The 17,872-nt window shown below is 39.4% G+C and overlaps 1 protein-coding gene across 1 annotated transcript; it reads left to right on the top strand.

Annotated features, from left to right (window-relative positions):
* The first annotated feature begins 247 nt into the window (after positions 1-247).
* LOC6546366 (carnitine O-palmitoyltransferase 2, mitochondrial) lies at positions 248-3,008 on the top strand. The gene is made up of 3 exons (XM_001971291.3): positions 248-1,428; positions 1,494-2,288; positions 2,407-3,008. The coding sequence occupies exons 1-3, from the start codon at positions 365-367 to the stop codon at positions 2,549-2,551; spliced, it is 2,004 nt and encodes a 667-aa protein (XP_001971327.1). The 5' UTR covers positions 248-364; the 3' UTR covers positions 2,552-3,008.
* Positions 3,009-17,872: the final 14,864 nt, after the last annotated feature.

Raw genomic sequence — 17,872 nt, forward strand, 5'->3', positions numbered from 1 at the left:
TAAAATTTCTTTAAATGGGAGCAAAATGTATAAACTTATAACATCAAATTTTTAAGTAATAAAATATCGTTTAGTTATACATAAGAAAAACTAAAAATAAGATAAGATCTTTTTATCGTAAATTTCAAACAAATACGATATTTGAATATTTTGGCGCCATTGCAGGCACTGGAAAATACCGGAAAAATACCGCACAGCAACCATCGATAACGGCGATCAGCTGTGATCATCGATGGCAAACAGCTGATGTGGCTCGCGAATTTTCAACTTGTTGTTGCACTTTCTGTTTTGGACTTTGAAACGTCGCCTCTCGAGTTTAAACAACAAAAGTTACCCAATTTGGAAAGCCGTCGAGTGGAGAGCCATGTTCCGGACCCGGGTGCACCGCAATCTGTCGTGGATATCGACGAATTCGTCGAGAACAACGACCACTCATGGCCAGCACTACCAGTACCTGCAGTGCTCCAAGCTGCCAACGCTGTACTTCCAGCGCTCCTTGCCGCGCTTGCCCATTCCGCTGCTGGAGAACAGCTGTCGGCGTTTCCTGGAGGCCACCAAACCACTGCTCTCGCCGGCGGAGCAGGCGGAGACCCAGCAAACGGTGGAGCAGTTCCGCCAGGGAATCGGCATGGATCTGCACGCAAAACTCAAGATCCATGATGCCCAGCACAAGCACACCAGCTACATTTCGGAGCCCTGGTTCGACATGTATCTGGCCGATCGAGCGCCTCTGCCCCTCAACTATAATCCGCTGCTGGTGATGAAGAGCGACACGCGGCCGGAGTACCAGCAACAGGTGGTGAGGGCTACCAACCTGATCATCAGCTCGCTGCGCTTCTGGCGATCTCTGCAGGCGGATCTCCTGGAGCCGGAGGTGTACCACATGAACGCCAAGAAGAGCGACACTGCTAGCTACCGCAGGTGGATGAAGGTGGCTCCCAAGGCCTTTGCCACCTACGCCTCGTACGCCTTCAAGGCCTTCCCGCTGGACATGAGCCAGTACAATCGGCTGTTTGGCACCTCCAGGGTTCCTCGGATTGGGAAGGACGAACTGGTCCACTCACCGGATTCCAAGCACATTCTGGTAATGCGTCGCGGTCACATGTACGCTGTGAATGTGCTGGACTCGAGCGGCTACATTGAGAGTCCCAGCGTGATTCTAGGCAGACTAAGGGCTGTGCTCAAGCTGGATGCAGATCGGGAGGCAGCCAGTGTGCCTCTTGGTGTTCTGACCTCCGGACAGCGTGATGAGTGGGCCAAAACCAGGCAGCAGTTTGTCAGCAACACCAAAAACGCCAATCTTCTGGAGAGAGAGGTGGATGCGGCTTTGTTCTGCGTTTGTCTGGATGGCGACGAGGATGGAGTCTTTGACGAAAACCGGCAAGAGCCGCTCCTAAAGCATCTGCTCGCAGGAAAAGCGCAGAATCGGTAAGCAGTCGGTATCAAGTGAAGCCTTCCTTCCTGATTCACTAAAGCATCGTGTTGCGTTACAGTTGGTTCGACAAATCCATTTCCCTGCTTATAAGTGCGGATGGCACCACGGCTATAAACTTCGAGCACTCCTGGGGCGATGGAGTGGCTGTCCTGCGCTACTTTAACGAGCTATACAAGGACACTTTGAAACAGCCATTTGTATCCACGGAGACAGTGCACACTCCTGCCGAAGGCGATTTCAGCAACGTGCGACCCATCAACTTCGAGATCGACGATGCCACCAAGTCGGCCGTTTCGGAGGCTTATAATAAAAACGCCAGCATTGTGGATAATCTGGACATGAATGTGCTGAAGTACCCACATATCAACAAGCCCACATGCAAGCAGTATGGCCTGAGTCCTGACTCCATCATTCAGCTGTCCTTCCAGCTGGCTTATCGCCAAGCCTACAGCGGCTATGTCGGCACCTACGAGTCCTGCAGCACCTCCGCCTTCCGACACGGACGCACCGAAACGATGCGACCGTGCACAAATGCCACGCGGGACTTTTGTGAGGCTATCCTGCAGCCGGAGAGGAGCAAGGCCAGCGCCGGAGAGCTGCGAGCGATGATCGATAACTGCAGCAAGGTGCATGGCCAGTTAACCAAGGAGGCGGCCATGGGCCAGGGCTTCGACCGCCATCTCTTTGCCCTTCGGCACACGGCCCAAAAGGAGGGAATACCCATTCCCGATCTCTATGAGACTGAGGCTTACAAGCGCATTAATAACAACATCATCAGTACCTCAACACTGGGATCAGATGCCCTGCTAGCGGGTTCCTTTGGTCCGGTGGTCAAGAATGGCTTCGGAATTGGGTAAGTCGACTGCCTGTCGAGATTGGGTGTTTGGTTATACAAATGCAGCATCCACTTTTCAAGTTGCCCTCGACAAATTGTTCAATAGCTGACAGTTAATAACACATTATTTTTTCAGGTATTCGATTCAGAACGATTTTGCCGGCGCCATTGTCACCACGTACAAAAACCAGGCCGACGGGAAGGTGTTCATAGACAGTCTGGAATCAGCATTTGATAAAATTTGCGCTGTCATCCAGCAGAGCAGCAGTAGCAAGAAATAGGAGAAAACCATGAGGAACCAACCCCAATGAATATGGCTTTAACGTAACAGGGAGATTTATTTTGATGCTTTTACACTGTATCCCATGTGTCTGAATTGCAATACCTTATTTGTAGCTCTACAATTTATAGATTATACACTGAAAACATTCTACCCCATTTAAAGCATCTGTGTCTGTGCTTTTATCCCCGCCGCCTTAATGGTTCTTTGCGGCTGATGGGATAATAAATTGGCTAACATATTGTAGGGATGCTGCTGGCTTGACATTTGGAATCGAATAGGAGAAATAATTTACGTTTTAAAACAACGCTGGAAACTGCTTTAAAATAAAGAATTGTGTGTTTGCAACTCCAGCTAAATGAGCATGTTTACACAGTTTATATTCAAATTGTATTTTCTTACGAACTCATGGACATAGAGTAATGATAAACGACCTGAAATAAAATCGAATGGCTGTAGTTCAAAGCATTTAAGGTTAGAATTTAGCGTAAGAAAATATTTTTTAAGGGAAACATCTTTCGATCCCTTGTTTTCGTAAGTAAAATCAACACAAAGAACCATGCAACCCTTTTGAGTTGGTTTAACTATTGAGTCCGCTTTTAAGCATGCGTAAGCTTTGACCTTTCATTGTCACTTAACTTGAACAAGATATGTGCCCACGCACACCCTGTTCCCAACTTGTTTAACCCGGAGTAACAAGGGGAAAACCCTTGCATTAAGCAGTTTCTGATTAAAGGTTTCACGCACGCTGACCCAGAAAACTTGGCCTCAACCCTTCGGGCCAAGTTGTTGCCTTTCGATTCGTGTCAGCCGCACACGTCAATCGCGAACTACGCCAAAACATGGCCAAAAGTTTATCAAAACGTTGCCTTTGGGCTGGAAATGGGGATGTCGCTAAATGTGCCGACATTATCAGTTGATTTATCGTCAAATTTTGTGCCAACTGGCGTGGCGTTGTAAAAATTAATTAACTTGCTCGCAAACTCTTCCTGATACGCACACGATTCCGCCTTAATGGGAGGCATTAAAAATTAAAAAGGAGACATTCCCGCTGCGGAGAGGTCATTAAGGCCAAGTAGACTCTTCCGCCAGTGGACAATTAAAAACATATTAAACTGACGTGCTGGAAAGGATGTGAAAGTGGGTGGCGATGTGGATGCGCATTCCGTGGGTGCGAGGATGTGGGTCGATGATAAATGTGCGGTCGCCAGGATTTAATATTGCGCATACGCCGCCGACGCCCGGCTGCTCATTAAATTATTCAAAAACGGGACTCCACTGCCCGTCCGTCCAGCTGGCTACATAGTTGTGGCATTGTATGTATCCTAGTACATCGTCCTGTAGGTCCATTGTGCTGGCGCATGCGACATGTGGCTGCGATAAACTGCCCTGACGTGGATCGCCTGCTGATGAGTTCCAGGCTCAGAACGCCGTTTAAATTTCCACTTTTTTATAATCAAAATTGCGTTGAAAGTCGGAGGTCCGAGAATGGCCACCATGGTAATCAATAATTGCTCGCCTAATTGAATATTAATATTTAATTTTCGCTTTTCCCGCCGTGTTAAAGAACGCATCATTAGGCCGGGCATCTGCTGCCAAACTTTTCCAAAGCAAGGGCTATCCGCAAATTGATTTATGGCCGGGTGGTGGAAACCCCGCTGGATTTTAGCACTTGTCTTTTGTTCGTGGCAGGCAGCTTCAATTTGCGGCAGCAACAATATTTGTTCGACCACAGCAACCGCTCGACCGCAAGGCTGTTAGCAACTTTTCAGTCGACCGGACCGTCGGCCACAGTGCGTATGCGTAATCTTGGTCAACCTATTGCCGCATGTTAATGCACTTGGGCCAAAGACAAGCCACGCTGCACAGCCACGGGCTAATGAGCAATTAATATGGAAATCAGTTTTGGCCATTACAAGGTGCCGAACCAATTATGTTGCGAATTGGTCCGAATTAATGGCCAGGACATGTGGTAACGTGTCGGGAAATTACAACTTCCCGTTGGTCGACCCTATGACCTTGTTCCGATTTGATTTTATGCTCCAATTTGTGATGAGTTACTAGAGCCCTTTGATGCAGGTGGCTGCTCTGTATCCGTTTGGCTATTGTCATGACTAAAATTAAGCTGTTATTTAATTGGTAAAGGTAACCAGGTAACGAATACTTAAATGTACTGTAGTAGTAACTCTATGCAATAGTAGTAGTTAATATGAATGTTAAAATAACTACCAGTTATTCTCCCGCTTATTTTCTATAAAGGATTTCGAATATCAAAGTGTCAGCTACTGAAAACGACGGCTTAAGCCCAGCCAGAATTTTTCAAGACGAGCGTCCTTGTGTAATTAACACCAAATTTATGAGCAATTCATGGAAAATGTCTGCGCAGGTGGCTGAAAAAGTACTTGAAACTCGATTCAAGCAGCTCGTGCTTGTGTTTATCATTCAATTTAATTGTTATTGCCGCAGGACGTTTGGCCCTATTAATGTCAAAAGCACAGCAGAATAATCATTTCTAATTGCCGGTAATTATTTACAAAATTAACAAATAGTCAAAGAGCCAGCAGCGGAAACGAAAGCCAAAGAAAAATTAGCAAAACAAAATGGGGGAAAATAAATTTCTTCTCGGAAAAACTAGAACAATAAATGCGCCAAAATGAGGTAAAAACTATTTGAGTTCGTTTGCTGGCAATTGATTCACTTTCCGAGGGTTGGATGCCAGCCAGTTTTTCCGAGAGAGGAAAACAAAAAATTCAACTTGAGGTGGTCGGAAATTGGGGACATTTGTTTATAAACATTTTGGTAAACAGAGGCAATTTGGAAAAAAAGTCGAAAGAAAAATAAAAGTAAATAAATACCTAAGCAACAATAAAAAAATAAAAGCACAACGTATAGACATTGAAACTTTTGGCAGCTACTTTGAATTTAGAAAAAATCAAAAGGAAATTTTAGTGTTATGATATTAGCAAGTTATTAAAGACATTGAAAAGCAAATAGAATTAAAGAGGTAATTTGCGCAATAATTAAAAGGAAATTGTTTTTGAATGTATGGCCATTAGGTGAACATTATTTTAATTTTATAGGGACTCAGATACTTGTAGATAAACAATATTCATTTAAGAACAATAAAATACAAAACAATGTTCGCAACATTTGAGTATAGGCAAGCCATTTAGCGACATGTGGCCAAGACACTTGTTGTGTGCGCTGTTGCGGGATAAATGCAAATGTTTAGGGACACGGCCAACGGCGCGTATGAGTCATTTTTAATTAAGATGTCAGTCACACAATGGTCCTTAGGCTCGTGCCCTATCTGCCCGGCAACTGGAGCATGTATCTACCGCATCCTGGACGATTAACTCTATGCAGCCACGTGGCAGCCAAAGGGCCCAGACAATTAACTTGCGCCACAAAGCCGACCATTGTTGCGCAACTCGAGTCAAGACGTCAGACTCGAGTCAATTGTGCCTCGTCACTCATGGGGCATACTTGTTTACATTTCCACATGCCCGATGCCACAGTTTTATTATCATCCTGGGCTCATCACTCAGTGATTCTATTCGCTGGAGCCAAGGAAGCGGAAGCCACGCACTCAAGGAAGTGCCCCACCTCCTCTCCGGTGGAGGTTAATTCAATTTACTGCCTCGTATGCCTCAAATTTTTGTGATTGTCTCGGCACACACACGTCCAATTGGCGCAGCCATTCGGAAATGCAATTTACCACCAAACGCGAAAAAGTTTTGAATACTTCGGCCCGCCCCGAAACACTCGCGCATTGGCGCCAAAAAGTTTCACAATTCACTGAGGCGAAAATGCTCAGAGCTCAACGCTCCAGCCGGAAGGATCTGGCTCATAGAGTATTCATGAGATTTAAGTTGTCATTTGCTTATGCCCGCACCCTGTAATTTATAGCTTTGGCGGCATTTCAGATAGCACATTTTTGAATTTGTACAACATCATAGCATCAGAAAAATTACAAAAAAAAGTAGGAAAAATAAATTTCCAAATTTGAATGCAATTTTTTTGAGAATTACTCCAGAAACATTTAGAGGTATGCCACTTCAAAATCCGATTAAGATAAGTTGAGTTATGGACTTTAGAACTTCAGCCTTAGGACATTTTTTGAATTTCTACATAAAAATTACAAAAAAATTACAAAAAAATTACAAAAAAATTGAAAAGAAATAAATTCCTAAATTTGAATGCAATTTTTTAGAGAATTGCGCCAGAAACATTTAGAGGTATGCCACTTCAAGTTCCGATTAAGATAAGTTGAGTTATGGACTTTAGAACTTCAGCCTTGGCACATTTTTGAATTTGTACAACACATAGCATCAGAAAAATTACAAAAAAATTGAAAAAAAATAAATTCCTAAATTTGAATGCAATTTTTTAGAGAATTGCTCCAGAAACATTTAGAGGTATGCCACTTCAAAATCCGATTAAGATAAGTTGAGTTATGGACTTTAGAACTTCAGCCTTAGGACATTTTTTGAATTTCTACATCATCACATCAAAAAATTTACAAAAAAATTACAAAAAAATTAATTTCCAAATTTGAATGCAGTTTTTTAGAGAATTTCTCTAGAAACATTTAGAGGTATGCCACTTCAAGTTCCGATTAAGATAAGTTGAGTTATGGACTTTAGAACTTCAGCCTAAGGACATTTTTTGAATTTCTACATCATCATCAAAAAAATTACAAAAAAAATTACAAAAAAATTGAAAAAAAATAAATTCCTAAATTTGAATGCAATTTTTTAGAGAATTGCGCCAGAAACATTTAGAGGTATGCCACTTCAAAATCCGATTAAGATAAGTTGAGTTATGGACTTTAGAACTTCAGCCTTAGGACATTTTTTGAATTTCTACATCATCACATCAAAAAAATTACAAAAAAAATTGAAAAAAAATAAATTCCTAAATTTGAATGCAATTTTTTAGAGAATTGCTCCAGAAACATTTAGAGGTATGCCACTTCAAGTTCCGATTAAGATAAGTTGAGTTATGGACTTTAGAACTTCAGCCTTAGGACATTTTTTGAATTTCTACATCATCACATCAAAAAAATTACAAAAAAATTGAAAAAAAATAAATTTCCAAATTTGAATGCAATTTTTTAGAGAATTGCTCCAGAAACATTTAGAGGTATGCCACTTCAAAATCCGATTAAGATGAGTTGAGTTATGGACTTTAGAACTTCAGCCTTATGACATTTTTTGAATTTCTACATCATCACATCAAAAAATTTACAAAAAAATTACAAAAAAATTAATTTCCAAATTTGAATGCAGTTTTTTAGAGAATTTCTCTAGAAACATTTAGAGGTATGCCACTTCAAGTTCCGATTAAGATAAGTTGAGTTATGGACTTTAGAACTTCAGCCTAAGGACATTTTTTGAATTTCTACATCATCATCAAAAAAATTACAAAAAAAATTACAAAAAAATTGAAAAAAAATAAATTCCTAAATTTGAATGCAATTTTTTAGAGAATTGCGCCAGAAACATTTAGAGGTATGCCACTTCAAGTTCCGATTAAGATAAGTTGAGTTATGGACTTTAGAACTTCACCCTTAGGACATTTTTTGAATTTCTACATCATCACATCAAAAAATTTACAAAAAAATTACAAAAAAATTAATTTCCAAATTTGAATGCAATTTTTTAGAGAATTGCTCCAGAAACATTTAGAGGTATGCCACTTCAAGTTCCGATTAAGATAAGTTGAGTTATGGACTTTAGAACTTCAGCCTTAGGACATTTTTTGAATTTCTACATCATCACATCAAAAAAATTACAAAAAAATTGAAAAAAAATAAATTTCCAAATTTGAATGCAATTTTTTAGAGAATTGCTCCAGAAACATTTAGAGGTATGCCACTTCAAAATCCGATTAAGATGAGTTGAGTTATGGACTTTAGAACTTCAGCCTTAGGACATTTTTTGAATTTCTACATCATCACAACAAAAAAATTGAAAAAAAATAAATTTCCAAATTTGAATGCAATTTTGTAGAGAATTGCTCCAGAAACATTTAGAGGTATGCCACTTCAAAATCCGATTAAGATGAGTTGAGTTATGGACTTTAGAACTTCAGCCTTAGGACACTTTTTGAATTTCTACATCATCACATCAAAAAATTTACAAAAAAATTACAAAAAAATTAATTTCCAAATTTGAATGCAATTTTTTAGAGAATTGCTCCAGAAACATTTAGAGGTATGCCACTTCAAGTTCCGATTAAGATAAGTTGAGTTATGGACTTTAGAACTTCAGCCTTAGGACATTTTTTGAATTTCTACATCATCACATCAAAAAAATTACAAAAAAATTGAAAAAAAATAAATTTCCAAATTTGAATGCAATTTTTTAGAGAATTGCTCCAGAAACATTTAGAGGTATGCCACTTCAAAATCCGATTAAGATGAGTTGAGTTATGGACTTTAGAACTTCAGCCTTATGACATTTTTTGAATTTCTACATCATCACATCAAAAAATTTACAAAAAAATTACAAAAAAATTAATTTCCAAATTTGAATGCAGTTTTTTAGAGAATTTCTCTAGAAACATTTAGAGGTATGCCACTTCAAGTTCCGATTAAGATAAGTTGAGTTATGGACTTTAGAACTTCACCCTTAGGACATTTTTTGAATTTCTACATCATCACATCAAAAAAATTACAAAAAAATGTAGGAAAAATAAATTTCCAAATTTGAATGCAATTTTTTAGAGAATTGCTCCAGAAACATTTAGAGGTATGCCACTTCAAAATCCGATTAAGATGAGTTGAGTTATGGACTTTAGAACTTCAGCCTTAGGACATTTTTTGAATTTCTACATCATCACATCAAAAAAATTACAAAAAAATTGAAAAAAAATAAATTTCCAAATTTGAATGCAATTTTGTAGAGAATTGCTCCAGAAACATTTAGAGGTATGCCACTTCAAAATCCGATTAAGATGAGTTGAGTTATGGACTTTAGAACTTCAGCCATAGGACACTTTTTGAATTTCTACATCATCACATCAAAAAATTTACAAAAAAATTACAAAAAAATTAATTTCCAAATTTGAATGCAGTTTTTTAGAGAATTTCTCCAGAAACATATAGAGGTATGCCACTTCAAGTTCCGATTAAGATAAGTTGAGTTATGGACTTTAGAACTTCACCCTTAGGACATTTCTTAAGTTTTTTGAATTTCTACATCATCACATCAAAATATATTACAAAAAAATTACAAAAAAATTGAAAAAAAATAAATTCCTAAATTTGAATGCAGATTTTTAGAGAATTGCGCCAGAAACATTTAGAGGTATGCCACTTCAAGTTCCGATTAAGCTAAGTTGAGTTATGGACTTTAGAACTTCAGTCTTGGCACTTTTTTGAATTTGTACATCATAGCATCAGAAAAATTACAAAAAAATTTAGGAAAAATAAATTTCCAAATTTGAATGCAGTTTTTTAGAGAATTGCTCCAGAAACATTTAGAGGTATGCCACTTCAAGATCCGATTAAGATAAGTTGAGTTATGGACTTTAGAACTTCCGCCTTGGGACACTTCCTTCTGCCTGTTACATACTTTTCAACTAATCTAGTATACCCTTTTACTCTACGAGTAACGGGTATAAATATATAAATATAATATATATAAAAATATAAAAAAAATATAATATAATAATAAGATTCATTTCTTTTAAAGATCTGCTTCATTGCGTTGACTACAAAATATTTTACGCAATACAACTAACTTGACAATACATTTCTGTTCATCCCTGATTTCCGCTCAAGCTATATATAGTTTCATGTATCTGAGGCCACAGCAAACAAGCGCCAACTTCAAAGCAACATTTGATTTATGGACAATGGAAATGTCTGAGCCCGAGAACAGGCGACAGCCAAATGGGAGTTGGCTTCGAGCAGAAGTTATGATGGCCCGAAGCGACTCCACCATTTCCCCCTCAAGTGCGTAACTTTCCATTTGGAGCCCGGGTATGTAGAGAAAAATTTAGCAATTACATCTAGTAAATTATTTACATTTCAATCATACTGGACTGAAAAAAGTCACACATATATTTGTATGCAGCTTATTGTTAAAATATAAGCTTATTATAACATTTGTCGGCTCATCAAGGCGTTATTTTTGCGCAGTGCATGCGGCTGAGTTACACACATTCTCGTTGGTTTGCCAACTTTACGGCCGATGAATGGAAGGGGCCGGGGTGCGGGGCAGTGGGCAGGGGCCGGGGAATAAACAAAAAACACATTGACCTCGCCCAAGAATATTGCAAGCCATGCAATAATTCTGCTCCTGGCCTTTATGAGGCAGTTGTGTTTCGTCTGGCCGGGATTTCATTACTCCAGCGTATCCTTTATAAAAGGGAAAGCCTGGCACCCTCGAAAACTAAGCAAACGTGCGGAAGTCACATTTTCTCGAAGGTATGAAGGGGGGCTGGGTATCTGGGTCAAGTGTCTCGTATTTCATTGTAGTAATTACATTTTGCTTTGACTCAGGCTGCGTTCTACGCAGAGATCTGGAATTTCAACCGTTTTGGCCTTGTCAAGCGGGGAAAATGTGATTTTGCCATCGCTCAGCGCAATGGAAATGCAGTTGACAGGGAAAATAGGAATGGTGGTGGCTGGGGTGGTGCCATTGGGAATTGATTTTACAACCGCGGCGACCAAAATCCGCAAACATTTTCGCATCGAGTCACAATTGCCACACGCTCGTGCCGCGAGTATATTGACCTTCGGTGCGAAGGACCCTCCTCTAGCCACGTCACCATCAACTGGCATCGCTGGCCAAGAAAATGGGTACTAGCATGTTTTCGCTATAAAGCAGCAAAGCGGTTATTCCTGTTAGCTATCAACCACCCAGCCCCCCAATCCCCGCTTCCCCATCAAGAGTTCTGCCATTGTTGTCGTCTCAACTCGTTGGCAAGTGATGTGTGCAAAGTGGAGATGACGCATACGCCCCGTTCGCCGCTCGCAAACCAAGGCCAGCTGCAGCTAAATGTTGCTGGCAATTAACCGTTTAATTTGAAGGCAGTGTCTAACCCTTTTTGGAAAATGGAAAATTCAATTTAAAGAAAGCTAATCAAGGGCTTCAACTCAAATTTTGTACACAGCAGTGAAACAGTACCATAAGCTAACTTAACTTAAGAATTCTTTCAATAATTTTAAATTAAATTGGCTTGTGAGTTACAGCTTCAGCTGCATAGGGTCCATGTTTTAAGCTTATATTGTGGTGTTCATTTCGTTTTGGATTATATTTATTCTTTTACATTTCGCTAATTTTTTCCTTTGTGTAGGCTATTTTTAGAAGGGAATCGGTGTGGAACAGTCTTATCCTGGCAGCCGGAATACTAGGCAATTTGCATAAATTTAACATGAATCAATGCTGCGCGGAACGGAGCTGAAGGAAAAGCGGGCGGAAAAGCCAGACGGGGGAGCCATAAAACAGCGCAAGTAGGGAAATGCGTGAGCGAACAATGAATGAATGATTCAAGCACAAACAGTGCTCACACATACACTGCCACATAGGCAGTTATGAGAGGGCGTGAATGGCCTACGCCTAAATAAATCAATAGGGAAACCAGCCACAGCGCGTAAATTAAGCCGAGGAAAATTGAAGGAAAATTGCAGTGCGCCACATAAAAGCATCCAACCATTTTCATAGCCGGCGAAAATTTATGCAGATGCGATGAGGTATCCCTAATCCCCGAGTAATGCTAGCTAATTTCGAATATGTCTGACTGAATGTGAATTTGTATTCCAAGAAAGCATATTAAGTCTAGCAATTGCTGAATTTAGGCTCTGTAAACGACGCTAAAATTTTTTATGTTTAAGAAAGTGCTATGCTATTGCTATAAATAAAACAAATTTGAATTAAATGTCTATAAATTCCAGTTTATTAATTAAATGTCTGTAAATTCAGGTTTATTGAGCTCATTTAAACGAAATATGTTAGACATCATTAATTAGAAAGTACGAATGCAATATTTAATGGAATCAATTTATTTGCATCAACTAATAAATATTAATTACATATCAACAATCAGCATATGTAATTGAGTTAGAAAAAACTATCATAATGAATATGCAAAACCAAACTAAAACCGCTTGTTGCATTAAATATAAGCAAGGTTTTTTTCTATTAATTAAATTGCTTATCAGTAATTTAATTATATTTATGATTTGATTGCATTAAATTCAATAACAGCTTTTGCATTAGGGAGTATAAAAAACAGTAACTTTGTGCGGATAAGTACAATACAACGATATTATTCATTTTAATGATATGTTCGTTTATTTGTTTCTTAAAAAGCTTAAAAAGTTTTTTCCTCCTAAAAATCTTATGTCATCGTGTTCTAGAATATTACTAATATTACTAGAAGCTGCTTGAAATTCATTTGTGGCTCAGTTACATAACAATAAATTATGACTTTTTTTTATTATTTTGAATGAGACCAGTTGATAGCCACTTAAGAGTTACAGTTGGCATGACCTTGAGCATGATTTACCCTACCTGAAAGGGTAACCTTGAATTTAGTACAATTGTGTTACTAATTGAATAATTGATAATTGACTTATCTTATGGATGAACTAACATGACACTTTTGATTTCGAATCATAAATTGATAACTGCGGCTAAAGACATTTACTATATAATTACAACACATATACTTACTATATAATGGTTTTGGAGTCTGTGTTATATATAACTAGAAAACAATACACATCTTAAAACATATTATTATTAGTAGACTATTTTGAAAGTTTTTCAAGGCCTAAACTTCAAAGGACTCAGCTTTTCTCAGCTTATTTTGACGTCATGTTGTTTATGGTATCTCATAACTACGGCCTGCAAGTCGGGCCCCAGAATATCCATAATATTTTCTGGGCTGTTATTTTAGCTGCTATTTCTTGGCCGTTTAGAGGCGGCGCAGTAGGAATTTAAATATGTAATTAAGTTCGCGGTACGAGGTTCTAGGAAAATGGCGTTGCTGGGCAACGCATATTAAAATGAGTTTCATTCCCATTTCCCTACGCCAAGCCAAAAATAATTTGTGGCTCGTCGATGACCGCATGGCACTAGGCTAATGAAAATTAAATTGAATATGCGGCTGCCAGTTATAATGGAATCCAATGGCCACATGATTGGGTCACAGTTGCGTGCAAATCATGGCCGCGATTAAGTGCAAATGAAGCCTGATTAATTGCCAGCCGATTGCAGAGCCCCTTCTTTTAGCCCTGGAATTATAGCCACACAGATCCGTTGGCCCAGTGCAAACCAAAGGCCAGCAAATGTCATATTTTACGGCCACTTTTGCTGGCCTTGGTAAGCCATTGTTCCGGTGGCACGCATAAAAAGCCAAAGTTGCGGCCATGAAAATTCATAGCTAGACCGACATTTTACTTGCTGCTGGTCGCAATATTAGTGCTGGATTGCAGGAATTCAATATGGCCTGGTGTATGACGTTTTTAATAAGCTGAAACAAAAAAGTTAGTGTAGCCTAAGCCATTTCAACTTAGCTTAAGGAGCTTAAAAGTGTTTGATACCACACGTATTTTCCGTTTAAACTTGCTAAAATAGAGGTTTAAGATATAAAACAAATATGGGCGAAAAGGATTTCCACATTATTTATGTTTACTCCCCATGACCTGCTTTTATTTAAATACAAAATAGTCATTAAATTCGAACATTAATACTTCAAGCTAGATGGCATACTTTACATAATTTATCATACATTTTGGCTGGTAAAAAATATATTAAATATTAAACGGATGAATTACCCCTCATTTGCTTTGGCCATAATATTTTTTTGCAGGTTTTTATTGCCATTTCCTAATTCGAATTGATGTAAAGTATTAAAAGAGTCAAGTCGTGATGGGCCATAAAAATATAAAAACGCATATACAAATTTCTGTATGGATGGGTTTACAGCTGAAGTGTTTCAAAAGCTGAAAACTACCCGTATATAAGCTCATTCGATTCTGCCGATTGGCTTAAAGGCTTTTGCGTTCATTGGCAGGTCATAAAACCCTTGGCAACAACAAGGCCAACACTATGTCAATAAAAGTGTCAATCAAATCAATGAAACAGACTTGCAATTTTTCATGCTCCCGGGCACATACACTAAGCAGAGAGAGAAAATTCCACAGCAATTTGGCTTGGTTTTTTAAAAAGATTTATTCGTATTACCTGGAAAACAAAGCAAAGAAATACGAAAAATTAAAAAAAAAATAACGAGCTCAACAAGAAATCACAAGAAACTATTTAACGTACGTCCCTGTTAATGTTTTATTTTTTTGCAGTGCATCACCCACACACACTTATTTCTGGCACCGGCTGTTGCATATTTTTGGGGGAAAAAACTAGAGCTATCACAACAAGAGGACATAAAAACATTGAGGCAATGCTTCCCCCTTTCTTCCCCACTTCATGTTGACTTGACTTATTTTTTGTGATCGCAGTTTGTTTTATTACGATTGGGTTTTCGTTTTTTTTCGAGGTCATCAGCTGTCTGTTGCCCCGGCAAAAGTTGATTTGATTTTCGGCGACCGTTCACTGCACATCGGTGATATTAAACGCTCTGATTATGACTGACTAGGCCAAAAAGAGCATAAACGAGACCCTGGCAGCTGCCAAATGAAGCTGAAAAAATGCAACTACCAGATGTCCCCTTTGGGTTTCTCGTATGCAAAAGGAAAATCCGAAGCGAAATGCGTTCATTTATCAAACTTTGACTGGAGCCAGACCGAAGGAAAACACAAAATAAATCGCTTTGTCGTTTGGGCCGAAAGTTATAAATGACACAAATTTTGAGGGCCAAGTCGAAAAGCTTTGTCTTCGTTTTGGCTAGCAATGAAATGGGTTAGAGAAAGGATATATGCGCAGCGAAAAACGAAGTTGAAACCTCGAGCGATGATCGGTGGATATTAAACACGTTGAGGGTCCTTTGAAAGTAAACAAGAAACAGGTGTTAACCGCAGACCATATAAATTTGTCTCTCGCTCAATGAAAACGGCGAATTAGGCAGCAATTTGTAAATCCAATGCTCAACCCTGAAAATTTATTGCCAAACGTGCCACACATAAAATTCAGCCAGCCAAGACAGTTTTCCCTTATTTCTTTCTTCTCTTCTTTTTTATTTTTGTTGCATTTGCGGAAAATTGTTTTACATTACTGACGGCTCCAAATTGAATAATGCGTCGGGCATTTTCTGGGGGCCAATACAAACAACACATAAATTCTTAGGGGCCATATGCAGACATGGTCGCATCTTAAGTGCCTCTTGACAAAGGGGCGGGGCTTGCCAAACTGCCACTGTCACTCCTTCGGTCGGAAAATGCAACTGGAAATCGGTGGGGTATAACAAAACATATGGCGAAATGGCGGAAGTGCCAGCATATTGTCGCTCTGACAGATGTCGGGGCTTAGTTACAACTAGTGATGAGAAAGGATTCACTTTTAGGGGACAAGTGCTTTCAGCTTTTTCAGCTTGAAGAAAACATGTATCTGAAGAAGTGGCTCTGTGGTTTCACTAGTGTAGGGCTAAATCAAGAATGAATAAAAATAGGAAAGCAATACTCTACTTCTAATTTGGTATGGTTTCACATCCCACCTCTAATGAACAGCTGTCGCCGCTCGAACCTTTGAAAAATACCGTATCATTGGTTGGTAAGCAGCTCTACAAATATTTCCTTTGGTTGCTCCGGCATTTGGGAAGTGGTTGGGCGGGCAAACACAGACTTCAAAGCTGTGGAAAGTCGCTGTTCTGGACTGGCAGAAATAAGCAGCTTTGCATTGAGTTTGCCCTGTGCCCACTTGATTTCATTTGTCATGCCGAGCCATAAATAACTAAAGGCTAAATGCTAAGAAGAGGCGCCAAACGTTAATCACAGCAAGTGGAGGAAATCAAGAACAGACAACGGACCTGTGCCGAAATTAGGGAGAAAATCAGGGGAAAAGCTGGTGGAAAGTCCAGGAAACACCCAGCCAACACCACTAACCAAAGTCAACGTCTGACACCAGCATTAATTGCGCATTAATGTTTATTGCTTAGCGGATGTGGAAGTGGCGCCATTTTGCCATTTGTCTGTTTTGTTTCTTATCCACCCTGCTCTTTCCACGCTTTTCCCCCAATGCGAAAGGGAACTGAAACAGAAAAACCGCCGGAAAACAGTTTTGATACCCTTCGAGGAAAGTCCTCGCTTAAAGCGTGATTTAACTTAATGCTCATTCGTCGGAACTATTGGTTCAGGCCCTCGGAAAGAAAATAATTGGATTGGCAGATTGTGTGACAGAATTTAATTGGAGGCTCCCGAGGGAGGGTATTATAGATTTTATTGGTTTTGCTTGGGGCCACAATCTTGCTGGCTTTAACTAATGGTAATCCCAACAGCACTTCAAGTTACCATTTTGTATTTCGAATTTTTGTTTACTTATTTATACCTAAAGGCCTTTATTTCCGTTATTGAAAATGAATTTAGTGAATGAAGCATAAATTCGAGTGTAGATGGCATTTTCCATTTTGCATTCTGATGGAATTAAAAGCATATTAAACTCTCGACTTGAGCTATAGCAGATTAGCTTTTATTATCTCGTAGCTTTCAATTCCTCGTTTTGTTTCATTAATTTCCCGCCATTCTTGTTTTTTCGCTACCACTCGGTCTCTCTGCTTCTGGAAAATTTGTTTTGTATTTCCGGCTGCACTGAGCTCCAAATACTTCCGGCGACTTGCGCGCCATTTGAGGCTTAAATTTATGGAGCTAGTTTGCGAGCTGTTTCCGCCGCATTTGCCACATGGCTGCCACAGCCTGTGGAGTTCGCTTAAGGCTGCACTAAAATCCAGCGAGTGGGTGGACCTGAATGCGGAATCGGATGTGGGTGTGGATCTCCAGGGGGGGTAAGTATTTAAGGCGACACTTTGATTGATTATCCCTGGGCAAACTTGCGCCTCGATCTGAATCCTTTGATGCGGCTTGGGACTCAAGCGCTCCCTAATGAGATGCATGTGCTTGCATCCATGTGGCACGAACAATCAGTGGTGACTTGATTGAACGCAATAAGTATCCACCGTGCTGTATCAGTGGTGAACCGTAGCCTTTAAAATGGCAAGTTATCACTTTATGTTAAAGGCTACAAGCTAAAGGCTCTGTTGTAAACTATAATAACAAATAAACTGCATTTCACACTATTTAAGTAAGTTACCATACCATAAGTTACCATATAAATATGCAGGGTAATAATATTTTCATAGCCAAAATAGCCGAGTTATCCATACTTTTGACACCTGGCTGAAATGTTTGCTTCCCAGC

The sequence above is a fragment of the Drosophila erecta genome, unplaced genomic scaffold, assembly GCF_003286155.1.
Source record: "Drosophila erecta strain 14021-0224.00,06,07 unplaced genomic scaffold, DereRS2 tig00000021-arrow-pilon, whole genome shotgun sequence".
Classification (NCBI taxonomy): domain Eukaryota; kingdom Metazoa; phylum Arthropoda; class Insecta; order Diptera; family Drosophilidae; genus Drosophila; species Drosophila erecta.